The sequence below is a fragment of the Podarcis bocagei genome (genome assembly GCF_964188305.1).
Source record: "Podarcis bocagei genome assembly, chromosome: 5".
Classification (NCBI taxonomy): domain Eukaryota; kingdom Metazoa; phylum Chordata; class Lepidosauria; order Squamata; family Lacertidae; genus Podarcis; species Podarcis bocagei.
Genome location: NC_138129.1, coordinates 17,091,893 through 17,109,144, shown reverse-complemented (window position 1 = coordinate 17,109,144; position 17,252 = coordinate 17,091,893). Strand labels below are relative to the sequence as shown.

The window sequence follows — 17,252 nt, the reverse complement described above, 5'->3', positions numbered from 1 at the left end:
GTGCATGTGAGCGTCGCACCTCCTTCCCAAGCTGAACAGGAGCTTCTGAGGCTTTGGGAACAAGGCGCCAGGGAAACATTTAGGGAACTGGCCTAGTCCTCCTGGTTCACTAATCTCACACCACTGTATAGTAGGAGAACACTTCAATCTCCCAGGACATTCTATACAAGATCTCAAAGTAGCTGTTTTACTACAAAGGAATTTCAGAAATAGACTGGAAAGAGAAGCTGCTGAATTGCAACTCATTACCAAACTTAAAACCATGGAGAGACCTGGTCTGAACAAAGACATTGGATTCTTATCTCATTATATATGACTAAGCCATTTCTCACCTTCTCACCCCTTGCCTTTTCCTGTAAGACCTATTACAGTCGTTAAGAGTCGTCAACAGGCTCATCTCAGCTATCTGCCAATCTCCCATTCCCACCACCCTTCTGAGTAATACCCCTCCCCACCTTCTCACTATATAGAAGGGTCTGGCAACTTCTGTTTCAGTGTATCTGAAGAAGTGTGCATGCACACGAAAGCTCATACCAAGAACTAACTTAGTTAGTCTTTAAGGTGCTACTGGAAGGAATTTTTTTATTTTGACCACTGTATAGGTCATTTTGGTGACTGTTTCACAATGATGGATTTCCCTTCTCCTGAGAGGCACCCTAATTTGAGCCCAGGCATCATTTGAAAGAATACTAGATTTTAAAAATTATTTCCACCACTATTTGGGATTAAGTGTTAAATAGAGTAATGGGCAGTTAGCTTATTTCACTTGCACAACAAAAATTAAAAGCAAGGATTTACTCTTGAATTACACCCGTAATATATAATCTTTGAGAAATTCTAAATCACATCAAATTCCTTTTCGATTATTATTCCAGTAATTCAGAAAGTAGATACTATTAATTGAATACATAAGCACACCTGTATCCTCAGTGCATTCCCTAATTAAAATTAGGATAGTTAACTTGTCAACTTCATCTGTTTCTCACAGTTTGTTCAACCAATCCACTGCCCTAAGTGAGAAAATCACATTAACATTTTTAAGCTATTTGGAGAAAGAACAATTTGGCCAGAGTTAACAAGTTAGCCATTAAATCCATACTTGGAATTTGCCCAGTTCCTGGATGCAGCATAAGGAAAAGCTATCTCTGTCATTGGTTATATCTACAACATTCTATATGTCTTAACCTGCAATTTCTGCCCCAAGCATTTAGGATAAGAAAAGGGAGATGGAAAGAAATATTGCCATCTTTTTTCTGGTGGAGGCTCTGTGGTTTTCACAATTGCATTATATGGGTGGGATGATGAGGATTGAGGTACAGCTCTTAGGGGTCCAGAAAAGCCTTTCTCAACCTACTGCCCTCCAGATGTTTTGAACTACAATTCCCATACGCTCCAGTTGGCATTACCATCCAAACCAGCTGAAGGGTGTCCAGAGTCTATCTCAAGAGAAAATGGTAGAACTTATGGTCAGCTCAAAGGAGGGCAACAAATATTTATTCTTTTAGCCAATATATGTGCCATTTGTTCAAAGGATTTTTTCCTTAAAATGGTGACCACTAAAAGAAGTTACATAAAACAATACATAATTCCAAACATCCAAACTGTTCAATACAGTCAAATAAGTACTAATGCAAAAGATGATGAGGGACCTGGAGTCCAGTCGCTATAAGGAAAGGTTGGATATATTTTGTCTGGTGAAAAAATGGTGGAGAGGCATTGCAAAAGCATTTTTCAGATATACGGGCTGTTGTGGCATGCCCATGTTAGAATCAGAGAAACTAGAAGTCAGGGTGGAAGGATCTGTCACTTTTGTTTCTCCCAGTTTCTTATTTTTCTGATCTTAAATTCAGTTCTCCACATTCTGCAGCCATAAAAAAACCCTCATGAAAATCCATCAGTGTTTTAGTGCAAATTTCACCTAATAAACACATCTTTATATGAAGTTTTCACTAATGTACACATTTTTCCAAACAATTTGCCCTAATATAATGTATTTCTTTGTTATGCTTTCACCAATATATTTATTTATTGTATTGCCCTTCATATATGCATTTTTAAAACATTATTTGGCGAACTGCATAGCAAAATTCAGATGAGTGCAAATTTTGAAAGGTAGCTATGTTTCGGTTCACATATTTATTTATTTTTTGGAAAGTGGGAATTTAATAGATTCTGCTTCAGATGAAATCAAAATTCTCCTTCATACCAAGCTGGAACCTCACTACTGATCCCTCATCAAATAACCATACAGCATTGCTTAAAAAGCAAACTCACACTATGGAATTTGTTCCTACTTCTAAGCAAAGTGAGGACTGTGAAGTTGCATTATGGCCCATCATCAATTGCACAGAATGGTTTCAGCAAAGTCTCCTTCTCCTTTGTTCTGATGGTCAATTGATTATTCATTTGCTCTGTTTCTCTTTATTTTGGCGTATCAATAAAACGCATAATCTGACAACAGACTCTTACAGGGACCCAAAGCAAAGAGTCACAAATCATTCCAAATCTAATTCACTCACCAATCAACTAAACTTCCTCTATCAGTGACTAATCAATAGCTCTCACAATGAGCTCCTAATTGCACCTCTGGGGTGATGGAAGCCTGTAGATGATAACACAGCCCACGAAAGGCTTGCCAATAATTAAGCAGTAGTGAAGAAAAGATACTATTTCTACAGCTAACGACCAAACATCTAGAAGGTGTTGATCTCCAGCGGGGTAAATTGAAGGCAATCCTACGCGAATCAGATGTTAATCCCATCATATTGCCTTATGATGAAGCACGCACACATACCCCAAAATTGGGGAGTAACAAGCGCAGCAACCAATAGATTTATCTACACTGTTGATAATGCAGTTGCTACCAATAGCTGTGGGATACTCTTAGGAGTATTGACAGGCTTGGGAACTCTGTTTGCTATAGATGTTCAGTGGGAAGAGTAGCACATCCAACTAATGTGTGTGCTTGTTTGGCTGCTTGTTTTATAAGCAGTCCCTTATGAGCATCCTATCAATAATAATAATAATAATTAATAATTAATATTTTTATTATTTATGCCCCACCCATCTGGCTGTGTTTCCCCAGCCACTCAGAATAAAATGTTCAAATCCAAGAAGCAAAACAAACCAAAAAAAATCTGAGCATTAAAAAATTGAAGGGAGGCGGAGAAAAATTGTGCAAGACAATTTAGACAAACCCCACCCAGCTTTTGTTTAGAATGCTAGTTGCTTAAAATGTGGTTTATTTATTTTTTTAAAAAAGTAGTCATTAGTCACCAAAATGTCCACCAGGTAATTCTGTTCTGGGAAGGCTGTTCCATAAGCAGAAGAGTACAACCTCAAAGGCTGTAACATAGTAGTCTGTAGTTGCACAGTTTAATTCAAAAGCTATAGTAATGATATGGCTTGAAGCTTCTGAACAGCTGCTGTGTCAGTGTTCTGCAACAGATTTTTAAGCACCCATTTGAAATGGGTGGAAAATCACAGCCTCCAGGTAGAATCCAACAAAGATTAGTCTTAACTCATACTGCAGACTTAGGCATACCTACTCAGAAGTAAACCTCAGTGAGACTCAATGGAAATACAATACACTAGTGATGCAAAGGGGTTGGATCAGCCTGACTGATACTTCCTGAACCAATAAACAAACTGAAACACACCTACCATTTGAAATTCACAGTTCTCCGAATTTTGTGTAGAAGGTCTCCATTATTTGAGTGAAAACAATGTGATCATTTAGGAGTGCTGCTTGCAAATATGTGCATAGTAAGAAAAATGCACTTAAAAAGCAAATAATTTGTGTGTGAGAGAGTTTTTAAAATAAACTGATGCAGAAATGAGAGGAAAATGAAACAGAGAGAAACTGAAATCAACAGATCCATCCAACTTTGCATTCTGTTCACTTTCATAGCACTGGCTTCCTATCAAGCATGCGCAGGATTGCAACCTTAAGGTATGGTTACCAGATTTTTTCAATGAATCCGGGGACCTTTGAAGCTGAGTAGCAACAGGGAGTCGGTAGTGGGGATGGTGAGGCAAAAGACCCTGGGGACAAGCACACATGCATATTGGATAAAGGTGAAAAGCCCTTCTTTCGCACCCTGTGAAACATAAACACACAGAGGTTTTTTTTAAAAAAACTGGGCAATGGCACGCCACCCACCCATGACTTCCGAGCCTACCCCCTTTGTTTTGACAGATTGGGGAAGGCTTGGGAGCCATTGGCGGGCGGCCATTGCCCAGGAGGGGCGCAAGGCACATGGCTTCTCTGCCAGGCAAGGTGCAAAGCCCCTCTTTCGCACCCCGTGAAACATAAATGTGCAGAGTTTTAAAAAAACTGGGCAACAGCTGCCCGCCTGCGACTCCTGAGCCTCCCCCGATCTGTCCAAACAAAGAGGGAAGGGGGCAGGAGATCAGGGGAGGATCGGGAATAGCAGGTGGGCAGCGCGCTGTAGCCTAGTTTTTAAAAACCTGCACATTTATGTTTCACAAGGTGTGAAAGAACTGCTTTGCACCTTGCCCAGTAGAAAAACTGCACACAAGACACACCATATGGGGACTTCCAGAGAGGAAAAATGGTGGGTGCCACAGCAGCTAGCAGCTCCGGAAGCCAGCCACAGCCAACGGCGCTACCAGGCTGGCTCCGGGCTGCTGAGGCTCCCGTTACCACATTTCCCAGTGACAGATATGCAAATCCAGGGACTGTCCCCAGGAACCAGGGATGGCTGGTAACCCTACCTTAAGGTGCAGAGCAGAAAGAGCTAGCTGAGTCAGGCAGAGACCCTGCACTAGCTTCCTGGCAGGTGGATTATTGATACTTACTATGAGGAGGATGGGTGAGGCATCAGGGAGTCTGGCATGGTGCAATTGCATCAGCTGAACCAATCCAACACTCCCACCAGCGCACTATGCTGATGTCCACACCATGGTCCCCTTTTCGTCTCAGTAAACAACAGTGACCCACCCTCCAGGAAGCTAGCAAAACTGATCCACTCCCTCTAGGAAGCCGCTTCTGGTGCAGAGCATATTCAATGTTATTTGCAGATGAGAATGTGTATGTAGAGAGGTGATTGCTTCTCAGTTTTACATAAAACATTACAGAAAGGGATGGTGAGGCCCCTCAAGCATTTGGGAGCATCATCTGAACAGGAGCAGAAGATTAAAGCAATGCTGGACCCAGAAAAATGCAATTAGTGAGGTTTTACTGAAAATAACCTTTTCATAAGAATATGTCAAGGTCTTTTTCAGTGTCTCTCTTGTCTTTTATTTTAAAAAGTGTAGCTACACAGTGGCATAGCAAATTAGGTTTGAGAGTTATCATTTGTGATCCAAGGCTGCATCCTCAGTACATGTGATGTGGGGAAAGGCATGGAGATACATGGAGTGTAGAAAAAGCTTTAGTGTAAGCAGTTGCCTTTCACATCATCAGAGAACCCACACAAGGGAGAAAACATTTAAATGCACGCAGTGTGGAAAGATCTTCAGTGTAAGCAGTCAACTTACTTTACATCGAAGAACCCACGCAGCGAGAAAACCATATAAATGAACAGAGTTTCAGGAGAGCTTTCGTGGGAGCTGAAACCTTACCCAACATTAAAAACCACAGATGGGAGAATTCGCCTAAACACGAGGAGTTGCTGTGGTCGAAGAGGTGGCTTTGGGTCATAGTCCCAGGAGGTAACCACCTCTCGGGAAAACTCTTGCCCCAGAGGGCTCCCCAGAGCAAAACATTTTGAACCAGGATAGTCTTTTCTTGGCAGGACACCCAGGAAAGGAGGAGGAGTTTGCAGGTACTAGGGAGAGACTGGGGGAGGGGGTAATGAGATCCACCTGCTCTCCCAAATTTTATAACCTTTGTTCCCATACTGAGAATAGCAATCCCAACCAGATAAGTCTCTGAAGAACATGGAGCATAGCCTCTGATGGGGACCTTTTCCAGTCTGAAGGCCACCGGGCCTTATGGGAAGGTTTCCAGGGGCCACATGACAGTGGTGGGCAGAGCCAGAGGCAAAAGTGGGTGGGGCAACAAATGTGAATCTTACAGTAGGCTAGTTATTACAAATACTCTCACAGCCCTCTCTGTACTCTATCCAAACAAGCAAGAAACATCACTAGAGCTCAAGGAGATGTTCCAGCCAGGCAACACTCAAGGAGTCAACTAGAGAGGCCTGGAAAGCTATGGTTGATCTCCAAGCCCAAAGGATAAATGATGGTCTTTCCAACAGCCATGGTCTAAGCCATTTAGGGCTTTATACATAATCACTGACACCTTGAATTGTGCTTGGGAACTTTGGCTCACAGTCTAAGTAGTCAAGCACCATGGAGGTTATCAAGGGCCTGGTGAAATCTAGCCATCTCAGGCTGGCTCAGATGTCTACAGCAGAAAGTAATAGCCATGAACATCCATGATGGGTGTGATCTGAGGCGGGGCTCACCGGATCCTAGCCTTGGAACCTCTTCCCAACAACATCAGAGTTCATCCTTGAGCTGCATGGAGCGGTAATAGAGAAGAGAGCATATGTAGAGCACCTTTTCTTCTTTACGGAATAACTAGCATCCACCCTGCAAGCTCGTCATCCATACTTCCTCCATTGACAAACAGAGCAGAAAGAAGAAGAGGAGGAGGAGGAGTTTGGATTTGATATCCCGCTTTATCACTACCCAAAGGAGTCTCAAAGCGGCTAACATTCTCCTTTCCCTTCCTCCCCCACAACAAACACTCTGTGAGGTGAGTGTGGCTGAGAGACTTCAAAGAAGTGTGACTAGCCCAAGGTCACCCAGCAACTGCATGTGGAGGAGCGGGGAAGCGAACCTGGTTCACCAGATTATGAGTCTACCACTCTTAACCACTACACCACACTGGCTTTGCAGCTTTGCTGCAGCAGCTCTCACATTGCTAAAGGCAACATCCAATGTGGCCTCACCCCAGCAGTCATTACCACTGTGAGAACATGAACTTGAAACATAAAGTAGGTACAGCATGTTCAGTCAAGATGTGCAGAGAGAGTGCAATGCGTTGAGATTTACCGCAGCTGGAAAATTATGGAGAATTGTTTTGCATCCTTCTTCTTGCATACTACTTTGCATTAGCCATGCAGTCATCATATTTTTTTTAATTGGATTCATCACCCATGAAAGGAAATTCAAAGATAATAAGTGTTGATGCAAAGAGTCACTTCATTCAGGAAATGCATTAGGAATCTCCATACAATAAAGGTTTTTGTCTGTGTCAGTGTTATTTGCTAGAAGTCCCTGTTACTTTAATTAAGTATTATTTATTTATTTATTTTGAAAAGCACTGAGACACGTTAAGATAAACTGTGCAAGTTGATTAAATGAACAGCAGCAATCTGATTTAAAACATAGTTGGTGCATTCCTAAGCATAGTTAGCGGAACAGAAGAAATGCCTCCTATAGGCAATGAGATTTACTCCCATGTAATACATGTATGTTGGGACGCGGGTGGCGCTGTGGGTAAAACCTCAGCGCCTAGGACTTGCCAATCGCATGGTCGGCGGTTCGAATCCCCGCGGCAGGGTGCGCTCCCGTCATTTGCTCCCAGCACCTGCCAACCTAGCAGTTCGAAAGCACCCCCGGGTGCAAGTAGATAAATAGGGACCGCTTACTAGCGGGAAGGTAAACGGCTTGCCAGATGCAGCTTGTCACGCTGGCCACGTGACCCGGAAGTGTCTGCGGACAGCGCTGGCTCCCGGCCTATAGAGTGAGATGAGCGCACAACCCTAGAGTCTGGCAAGACTGGCCCGTATGGGCAGGGGTACCTTTACCTTTACCTTTTAATACATGTATGCAGGACTGCTGCCTTCAATAATTACCTAATCCAATGCACATTTACTCAAAAGTGCACTGTGCTCAAGAGCTCGCTCCCTAGAATGGGTGTTTGAGAATGCAGCCTAAACACTACACTAAGAATCATATTTGTCAAAGGTGATATTTCTCTGCATTTCTAGAGGTCACTGTTGATGAGAAAACAGCTTATTTGACACTTATATTTTAAAATAAAACGTACCAGTATGTTGTGATAGGCCTTTTTCATTTCTTGACAGCTTCTAAATAACTGAGAAAGGTCGCCTTCATATGCCTGAATCAAATCCTGAAACATAAAGCACAATCTGGAATGAGTGTCACATTAAAGTCTAATGTGACCTCAAAGCCACTTACAAACATCAATTAAAAAAAGATCACAAACACTGGGTTGGAGGGAGTCAAACTTGAATGTTCAGAATTCGCACACACATGGACCACACTCAGACACACACACACACACACAGGGATCCTCCACTCCTTTAACTTCTCCATCATAGTGGTGGGGTGAGAGGAAGGCTTAAGCAAGGAGTGGAGAACCTCAGGCCATCCTGCAGACCTTCCCTGTCAGGATTCTTCTCAGGCCATGCCCTTCTCCAATCCACACCCCTCACCAGGTGTGCTCTGCAGCCTCCTTCAATGCTTTTGCCTGGCTTGAAGGTGCCCATGAGTTGGGAGAATACTTCTTGCTCACCTGAATGGAAAAATGTGAGTGTGGCCTCCGTGTGGAAGGAATGTAAGGTAAAGGGACCCCTGACCATTAGGTCCAGTTGTGACCAACTCTGGGGTCACGTTGGCATACAGCCGGCGTACAGCTTCTGGGTCATGTGGCCAGCATGACTAAGCCGCTTCTGGCGAACCAGAGCAGCACACGAAAATGCCATTTACCTTCCCGCCGGAGCGGTACCTATTTATCTACTTGCACTTTGACGTGCTTTCGAACTGCTAGGTTGGCAGGAGCAGGAACCGAGCATTGGGAGCTCAGCCCGTCGTGGAGATTCGAACCACCGACCTTCTGATTGGCAAGTCCTAGGCTCTGTGGTTTAACCCACAGCGCCGCCTGCGTCCCTGGAAGGAATGTAGTCTACCATAAAAGATGCAGCTTTCCATTTTTGCCACTGGCCCCAGCTCCTGGAAGGTTGCCCACAAGGGAATGTAGGCTTCACACTGTAAAGGGTTCCCCACTCAGGTTTAAACAAACTACCCATCACACAGCACCAAGTTGAGATATCTCCTCTCATACCAGCACTAGGAAAGGGCACAAGCCCACCATGTTATCTGCTAACAACCCTAACCAGAGGTCCAGCTCCGAGGGCCTTCTGGCTGTTCCCTAACTGTGAAAAGTGAAGTTACAGAGAACCAGGCAGAGGGCCTTCTCGGTAGTGACACCTACCCTGTGGAACGCTCTCTCGTCAGATGTCAAGGAAATAAACAACTATCTGACTTTTAGAAGACATCTGAAGGCAGCCCTCTTTAGGGATGTTTTTAATGTTTGATATTTTATCATGTTTTTAATATTCTGTTGAGAGTCACCCAGAGTGGCTGGGGAAAGCCAGCCAGATGGGTAGGGTATAAATATCATCCTCCTCCTCCTCCTCCTCATCATCATCATCATAACAACCACATCTGCTTTGAAGTAAGTTCTATTCTATTCAATGAGCCTTGCTACCAGGTAAGTGGTACTAGGATTGCAGCCATAGTATTTTAATTTTTTAAAAAACCTTGTTATGCTGTGTATCTTTCTTCTCTGTATTCATTTGATGATGATGATGATGATGATGATGATGATGATGATATTTATTTTAGCAAATTGACACATGCTAGCCAGCTGCTTATCTCACCATGGTATAAGTATGAACTGGGCTGTAAATAGATAATAAATTCAATTCCAGTAATAACCCTCTGAAACGCTATTCCTCAAGGTCAGAGAACCCTCTGGTGTGGCATTCAAAGAAATGCATATGGCTACAGCTAGAGGAGAAATTGGCAATACGCAATCACATAGACATGAGTCTGTGGCATACGCAGAGGATTATAGATCAAGACTGACAATTGGGTTGGCTATACCAAATTACATGACAGGTCATCTTCAGATCCTGGACAAAGAAGGAAAATGCTCCACTGCAGTGATGTCTTTGATGGTGGGCTTGGAGGAACATAAACTTTAAGCAATAGCAGTAACATGTTCTCCTGGAGCAGTAGGGTAATTGACAGCATCTCCTTGCTCTGGCAAGTGATGGTGAGGCTTTCAAGCTTTCTTCTTATGTGTGGCAACTTGAAGCTAGTCATAGGATGAGGAAAATTGCCAAATGGAGATTGGATACTTATTTCCTTACCTTTAACGTTGTTTCTACGTCATGCTAGGAGTTGCAGCCATGCAACTTTCTAGAACAGGAATCTACAACATGTAACATGAATGGCGTCAAACTGACATGGATCATGACCAGTCAGATGGCCCCTCTGTGCAGAAAGTCCCAGGCAGGGACAAAATCCAAGAGGTTTGCTGAGTGCATGGTGGGCCGCCAAATATCACTAGTGGGCATCCCAGAGTCTGTGGTCTAGATCTTGCTTGGTTTTTTCATTTTTTTTTTGTGACTTGAAGACAAGTTTCTGTGAACGAGGAGTGGGAAATCCTTTGCATTCCCCCATGGGGAATTTTCTGGGGGACACAGACCATGGAGAATGCAAAGCCAGAGGCAAAAATGGGCAGCTCTGTGGATGTGACCCATACCTACATACAGCAGGACACATTTCAGCCATGCAAATCTGTCCATGCCTCTTTATCCTCCATCTAAGCAAGCAAAATGCATTATCTCAGTTCAGTTATTCATTCATTCCAGGAAGCAAAAGAGGTGTGGCTTGGAAAGAGGGTGGGTAGTCCAGGAAGAGTCGCAAGGGGCTGTAGGGGCACATTCAAAATTTCCCCATTCTTGTCATAAACCCTTATTTCCCTGCATCCCAAAAATCCCTTCACATCTGATCTCTGAAATTCTGCATGGTATATACCCATTTAAACATACTCCTGACCACAGTTACCTTCAGCTCTTTGTAGAACTGTGTCTCCACAGCTCCTGCCTTGATAACCTTGGGTTTCATTAGTCTTCTGCACTCAGCAATGCTGTCTAATTCTTTCCGTAAAACTAATCACAAAACAGAGAGGAAGAAAATGAGGCATTTTGCCCATCACACTGTTCTGACTTTATTCATTCTATTTGTTTCAGGAGCTGATACTTCTCAGGCACTCACCAATCAATCAATCAATCAGAGAAGAATGATAGCTTAATGTGAACCTTTAAGCATGTCCTTTGAGCATGTGGTGCTTCTTCCTGCAATATCCTATTCAACACTTGAAGACAGTAGGCATCAATATGGGAAAAGGAATGTCCATAGTGGGCTCCTCATGACATGCATAGCATACCTTCTGTACAACACAATAAAGTAGGCTACTGGCTTTCCCCCAAATCATTGCTTTTTCTTCTTGATCTTTTCCACCCCACCCCAGTTTGAAGTTCTCTGACAGTTTTATGCCTTTGGTTACTTGCAAGCATCTGATCAATATCTCACTGCAATCAGTCAACTGGAGTCTTCCCATCAAACCTTATGGTTTTTCAATTTGGTTTGAAATTCTCTTTCATAGCTCTCCCAACTTCTATCTTGCATTTGGCCAACTAATTTGGTCCCTTTTCAACTGGGATTGGATATAAGCACTGGGACCAAATACATATTCAAAAATATGAAACACAGAAATCCTTGCACTTCCAAAAATACTTTTTGAAAAGTCAAAGTCAAAAGAAGCTGGAATTAAAAAGGAATTAGTAAGGAAAATTTGGATATGGATAGGGATCATTAAACTAACATTCAGAGACCTCCAAACAAGGCAGCTGGAATGTGTGAAAGGAATCCAATAATTCAGATTATTATAAAGGAATTTGATATATTGCTGATACAATAATTGATTATATGTTGGTATACGTTATAGGAAGTTTATAGTTAAGATAAAAGTACTGTAATTGTATATTTGATTCTCGGCATATGACAGGATGCATTTTTGGAAATGGTAAATTATTTTGTTGGTTGGTTAATTAACTACTCTTTCTTGCATGCAATTCATTTTGTAAGATACGCACACATGCCTCTTTGAATTCTTTCTGACTGTTCTATGATTCTATGATTCTATGATTCTATGTTCCATCTTCAAAGGTTTTTGGGCTCTGAAACCTAAACTAAAGTTGCCAGATCTTTCCGAGAGTGGAATTTTGATGACAATCATAAAGTTACATAGGAAGGTGCCTTATGCCAGCCGGTAAGACAGTTTCTCCATCTGGAGAAGTACGATCTACTCTGACGGGCAAAGTATTTTGGCAGCAGTACCCTGGAGATTTGAAGCTGGGATATTATGCACGCAAAGCAGGTGCTCTATTACTGAGCAATGGAAAATAAAGACCATGCTTCCTTCAACCTGCACAGTAGGCCTCCTGCAGGGATTGGCACTACTTGGGTGCCTTCTTCAGAATGAGACCAGAGAGATTTTCTGTAAGGACATAAGAAGAGCCCTCTGTTGGAGGCGCCATCTGGTCCAGCATCCTGTTTTCAACAGCAGCCAACAAGATGTCTCAGGAACTTTCCTTGCATCCTTGGCCAACACTAGCATCTCTTCCTTACATGCCTAGCAGAGAGCAGAGAGCGCTGGAGCCAGGATGGGGACACGTTACCTGTTAGTCCAGGGGACAGGAGAGATCTGGGATGATTTGCTGCATATTTCCATTATCTCAATGCCTAACTCAAAGTTTTGATTTAAATTACTTCCCGAGTCTTTGTTTCTCAACCACACTAAGTTTCTTCTGCCTCCCATACCTCTTCTAAAGGTCAGTGGAGCACTGGTTTAAGGCAAAATGAAATTGACTTCTCTATGCACAATTTGGAAACTTCATGGCCATTACTTAGATATTTCTCCTCAAATTCCCTTGCAGAGACATGACAGGTTAAAATATTGCCATGGCAACCACCACCCCCTCAGTAGTTTGAATGTGTTTTTTTATTATTATTAAAGAATCAAACAAACCCTAAAAGCTCTTCTCTTTGAGACCTACAAGCTCAACACGATGGAACCCAGTTCCAGGTGACTTCGCAATGTGTGAAAAATGCTTTCGGTGAATTCTGAAACCATCTTTACATACCTTCAACTTCAGCACTGAGACCTTTGATGGAAGCTGTGGCAAAGCAGAAAAGAAGTCAGATGGTGAACCCAGATAAGTATCACACATATCCAATATGGAAATGGGTGTTTTGAGAAAAACAATATTTGCAAGAAAGGAGGGAAGGGAAACAATCCTCTTACCAGCAGAAACAGCTTTAAATTCTGTCAACTCCTGAGAAAATGTAGCCAAATCAGGCTCATGTAAGAAGATCTGTTCCACAAGGGCATGGAGCAAGGTGAAATTCCTCTCCTTCCCTCGTAGCAATGATAACTACAAACAGAAGACAGCAATGTAATTGACAGGCTTGCCTAGATTTGGGGTGTATTATTTTCAAAAATGGAGGCAGCGGAGAAATGTTATAGCTCCAAGGAAAATTTAATAAGAGCAGAAAAGTGGGGTTAATATTTCTTTAAGCTTCTAACCTAACAGGATTCAGAGGTCTTTCTGCAAAGGGCCTGTACTACCTTTCTCACTGCATCCTCATGAAGGATGTTGTGAATTCAGTGGTACCTCAGGTTACAAACACATTAGGTAGTACCTCAGGTAGTACCTCAGGTTAAGAACTTTGCCCCAGGATGAGAACAGAAATCGCGCAGCAGCAGCAGGAGGTCCCATTAGCTAAAGTGGTACCTCAGGTTAAGAATGGTTTCAGGTTAAGAATGGACCTCCGGAACGAATTAAGTTCGTAACCAGAGGTACCACTGTAGGATTTGCCAGAAGGAGGTGTACAAGGCACCATCCTACCACCTTAGGGACTCCAATCTGGATTTGTGTGTAGGGTTTACTTCTTAGCCTTTTCTTCTCCTGAAGATGTTCCACAAGGCAGCAGAGGCTTAGGATCAGATTTTCATTCTCCTAGATGGGCTTCCTTCCCAGGTTGGCAAGCCCCACCTGTCCCTTACTTCCCTCTACAGCATGTGCAGAAACCACCGTCTAGGCCATTGGTCTTGTCCGCTCAGTCTGCCAGAGTCAAGGGATACAAGGGAAGTCCCTAACTCATAGATGGTTTGAGATCCAATGGCTACCCTTACCTGTTTTAATTGGCCAGTTGAAGCCATTCCCAGGGTATGACCACTGTTGCATGCTGAGAGCCGAGTTCAGGATGGGGACCAAAGGTGGGTGAACTACCTCAGAAGGACCATGATGTGTCCCCCACCAGAGGTGTCCCCCACCACTACCCAACACCTCTAATGTATAGCTCTGCTTTCCCTGGGAAGACATCAGTGAGGCCAAGAGAGGAGTCTTGTCTTCTGGGCAGCCCAGGACCTCCATACACCCTGCCCAGGCTTGTGTCCTGGGGAGGTCACTTTGGTGCTATTAATGCAGTGGTTTGACTTTACCACTGGAGGTGCACTCCATTGTCTCTTGAGACAGTCAGGTGCCAACAATGCCACTTAGGAACTAAAGCTGAGAAATACTACCACAGCTAAGAACCAGCCTGGCTATTGCAATGTTCTTCAGAGACCCTTCAGTGTTTTCTCTTGCCTTCAGAAATGAGGTAGGTGGTGATCTCGGACAGGGCCTTCTCCATTGCGACATCCATGTCTGACATACCTTTCCCAGGGAAGCTTGCCATGAGCAGTATTCTATTAACTCAGCTCAAGACTTTCCACTTTCATAATGAGACTCCTCCCGTCTCCTCACCTGACTTGTGTCCTCCACAAACCCACTCCAGGAGGTTAGGAAAACTCTTAAAACAAAATTAGGGGGCACAGGAGGAGGGGTGAACAGTACATTGTGAAATGCTTTCACTGACAGAAACAGAGATCTAGGCACCACATTGGATTCTATGCCTGGTGTTGACATTGAGTATTTTTGGTGCCAAATGAAGACCTTTTTATCTGACTTATAAATTTTGTTTTTGGGTTGTGCTTTAACATTGCCTCTGTTTTAAAGTTTATTTTACACTACTCTGCTATTTTGGGCTTTTTTAGGATGTTCTTATCACTTTTGAGCTTCTCTGAGAAACCTTTTAAAGGTTGAAGAAAGCCCTCTGCCAGGCTGCCACACACACCAAGCTTCTGAGGGCAGAGGAACTACCAAGAGGGTCCTCTCTGCCGAGTAAATATTACTCCTGGGAATAATTCTTCCAAAGGTTTTATATTTTAAATAGATACAATAACTTATGCATTTTTCACCTTTTGGTATTTGTCCCATTCATCCATTTTTTGGGTGGGTGGGTGGGGGTTTATGCACTAGAGAGACAGAAGCCCCCTCCAGAAATTATTCCTCCATACCAGTTGGCAACAGGGCACCCTCCCAAAATTGAATAACTTCAGCTCTCTGCACCCGACCTTTGGCCATGCTGGCTGAGGCTGATGAAAGCTGGAGAACAACAATATCTGGAGGGCATCAAGTTGACTACTGATGCTCCACAGGTTCTCTGATCTCCCGCAGAAAACATGAATGTATTAAGGTGTTGCCAGCAGGGATGGAGGTGTTGAGGGTGCTGCTCCCTCACATATGCTTTAAATACAGAGAGAGAAAATGTCTGAAGGGGGCTTGACTGGCAAAAATAGCTGTACACCCATGTACAAAAAGGAAAGCAGGTAATGTGGTCTTGGGAGTAACCCACTGGACGATTTTAACATTGAAAATGGGACATATATATTTCCTAGACAGTGACAAAAGGTTTCACACTCCAGTGTAAAACAGTAAGAATAGTTCATGTAAAACAATGCTTTAAGTCTCCATAGTGGGATCGAGAAAGATGTCGTCTGGCACAGTAAGCTTTTGTAGATATTTTTCATAATGATAAATGTGGTAGTTCAGCAGAAATATAAAAAAAGGCAAACATCCAAATTGGGGCTCTGAATTGTCGCTTGCATCATAAATCATTCACTCAATATACTGAAATCCCTGGGAAGTGCCATGGTGGGGGAAAATAACTTCCACTTCTATTTAGAGATGTGGCAGAATTTGATAATATGCTTAAAGGTTCAAGGCTGCCTAGAGAATATGCAGTCAGTAATAGGAGCAGCCATACACAGAGTTTGAGGCAAAGGAAACTGCTCTTATTGCCAACATTTTCAAAAGCAAATCATCAGTCCTGCAAATGGATCACAGATAATACAACCAAAAAAGTCACTTTTACATGGGCATATCCTATTGCATCTTAATTCTGGCCAGAAACTGTTGTTCATTAATTTCTGTTTCGGACAAAATTTTGTTTTTTGCAGATGTCCACACATTTTTAATGATATTCCTGCAATGTGGAGACTACCAGATGGAAGCCAACATTCTGGGCAGCTTCCAATATACCGTATTTACTCAAATCTAATACAGTACTCACCTTTTTGAGCCAAATTACATTGTGAAAATTAGGGTGCACATTAGATTTGATGGTACATTTACATTCACCAGCAAATACTTTTTTTGGTTTCAAGGTTCTGAAAATTGAGGTGCACATTAGATTCGATGGTGCATTAGACTCGAGTAAATACGGTATGTTAGGGACGCGGGTGGCGCTGTGGGTAAAAGCCTCAGCACCTAGGGCTTGCCGATCGAAAGGTCGGCGGTTCGAATCCCCGCGGCGGGGTGCGCTCCCGTTGTTCGGTCCCAGTGCCTGCCAACCTAGCAGTTCGAAAGCACCCCCGGGTGCAAGTAGATAAATAGGGGCGCTTTATAGCGGGAAGGTAAACGGCGTTCCGTGTGCGGCTCTGGCTCGCCAGAGCAGCGATGTCACGCTGGCCACGTGACCCGGAAGTGTCTCTGGACAGCGCTGGCTCCTGGCCTCTAGAGTGAGATGAGCGCACAACCCTAGAGTCTGTCAAGACTGGCCCGTACGGGCAGGGGTACCTTTACCTTTACTAAATATGGTATGTGTGTATATATATATATATATATATATATATATATATATATATATATATATCAATAGGCATTAAACATTAAAAAACTCTATACAGGGCTGCCTTCAGATGTCTCCTAAAGGTTGTATAGTAACTTATCTCCTTGGCTCAGGGATCACATAACTCCATACCCTCCAACATTTCTCCAATGAAAATAGGAGACGTCCTAAGGAAAAGCAGGACGTTCCAGGATCAAACCAAAAACTAAGGCAGCTTCTGTAGATTTGGGACTGTCCCTGGGAAATAGGGACACTTGGAGGGTCTGGACTTTGCCAGAGTAGTTTGCACTGAGTCTCAGCATTTCTTTAAGGGGTTTGGAGCATCTAGAAAACATTCATCTGAAGGGAATGACATTGCTGTATTATTTATCTGCACTCAGGAG

At 43.1% G+C, this 17,252-nt stretch overlaps 1 protein-coding gene across 3 annotated transcripts in view; it reads right to left on the bottom strand.

Annotated features, from left to right (window-relative positions):
- Positions 1–17,252, bottom strand: part of LOC308588017 (formin-F-like) — a 79,123-nt gene that overhangs the window by 997 nt on the left and 60,874 nt on the right. For 2 of the 3 annotated variants that reach the window (XM_081196160.1, XM_081196162.1), the window contains 4 exons: positions 13,160–13,289; positions 12,999–13,031; positions 10,858–10,961; positions 8,027–8,110 (listed from right to left, as the gene is read on the bottom strand). In XM_081196160.1, the coding sequence (XP_081052286.1) occupies positions 8,027–8,110; positions 10,858–10,961; positions 12,999–13,031; positions 13,160–13,289 (351 nt within the window). Of the gene's footprint in view, positions 1–596; positions 1,011–8,026; positions 8,111–10,857; positions 10,962–12,998; positions 13,032–13,159; positions 13,290–17,252 lie in introns of those variants that run through there. The other variant, XM_081196161.1, reaches the window with a different exon arrangement.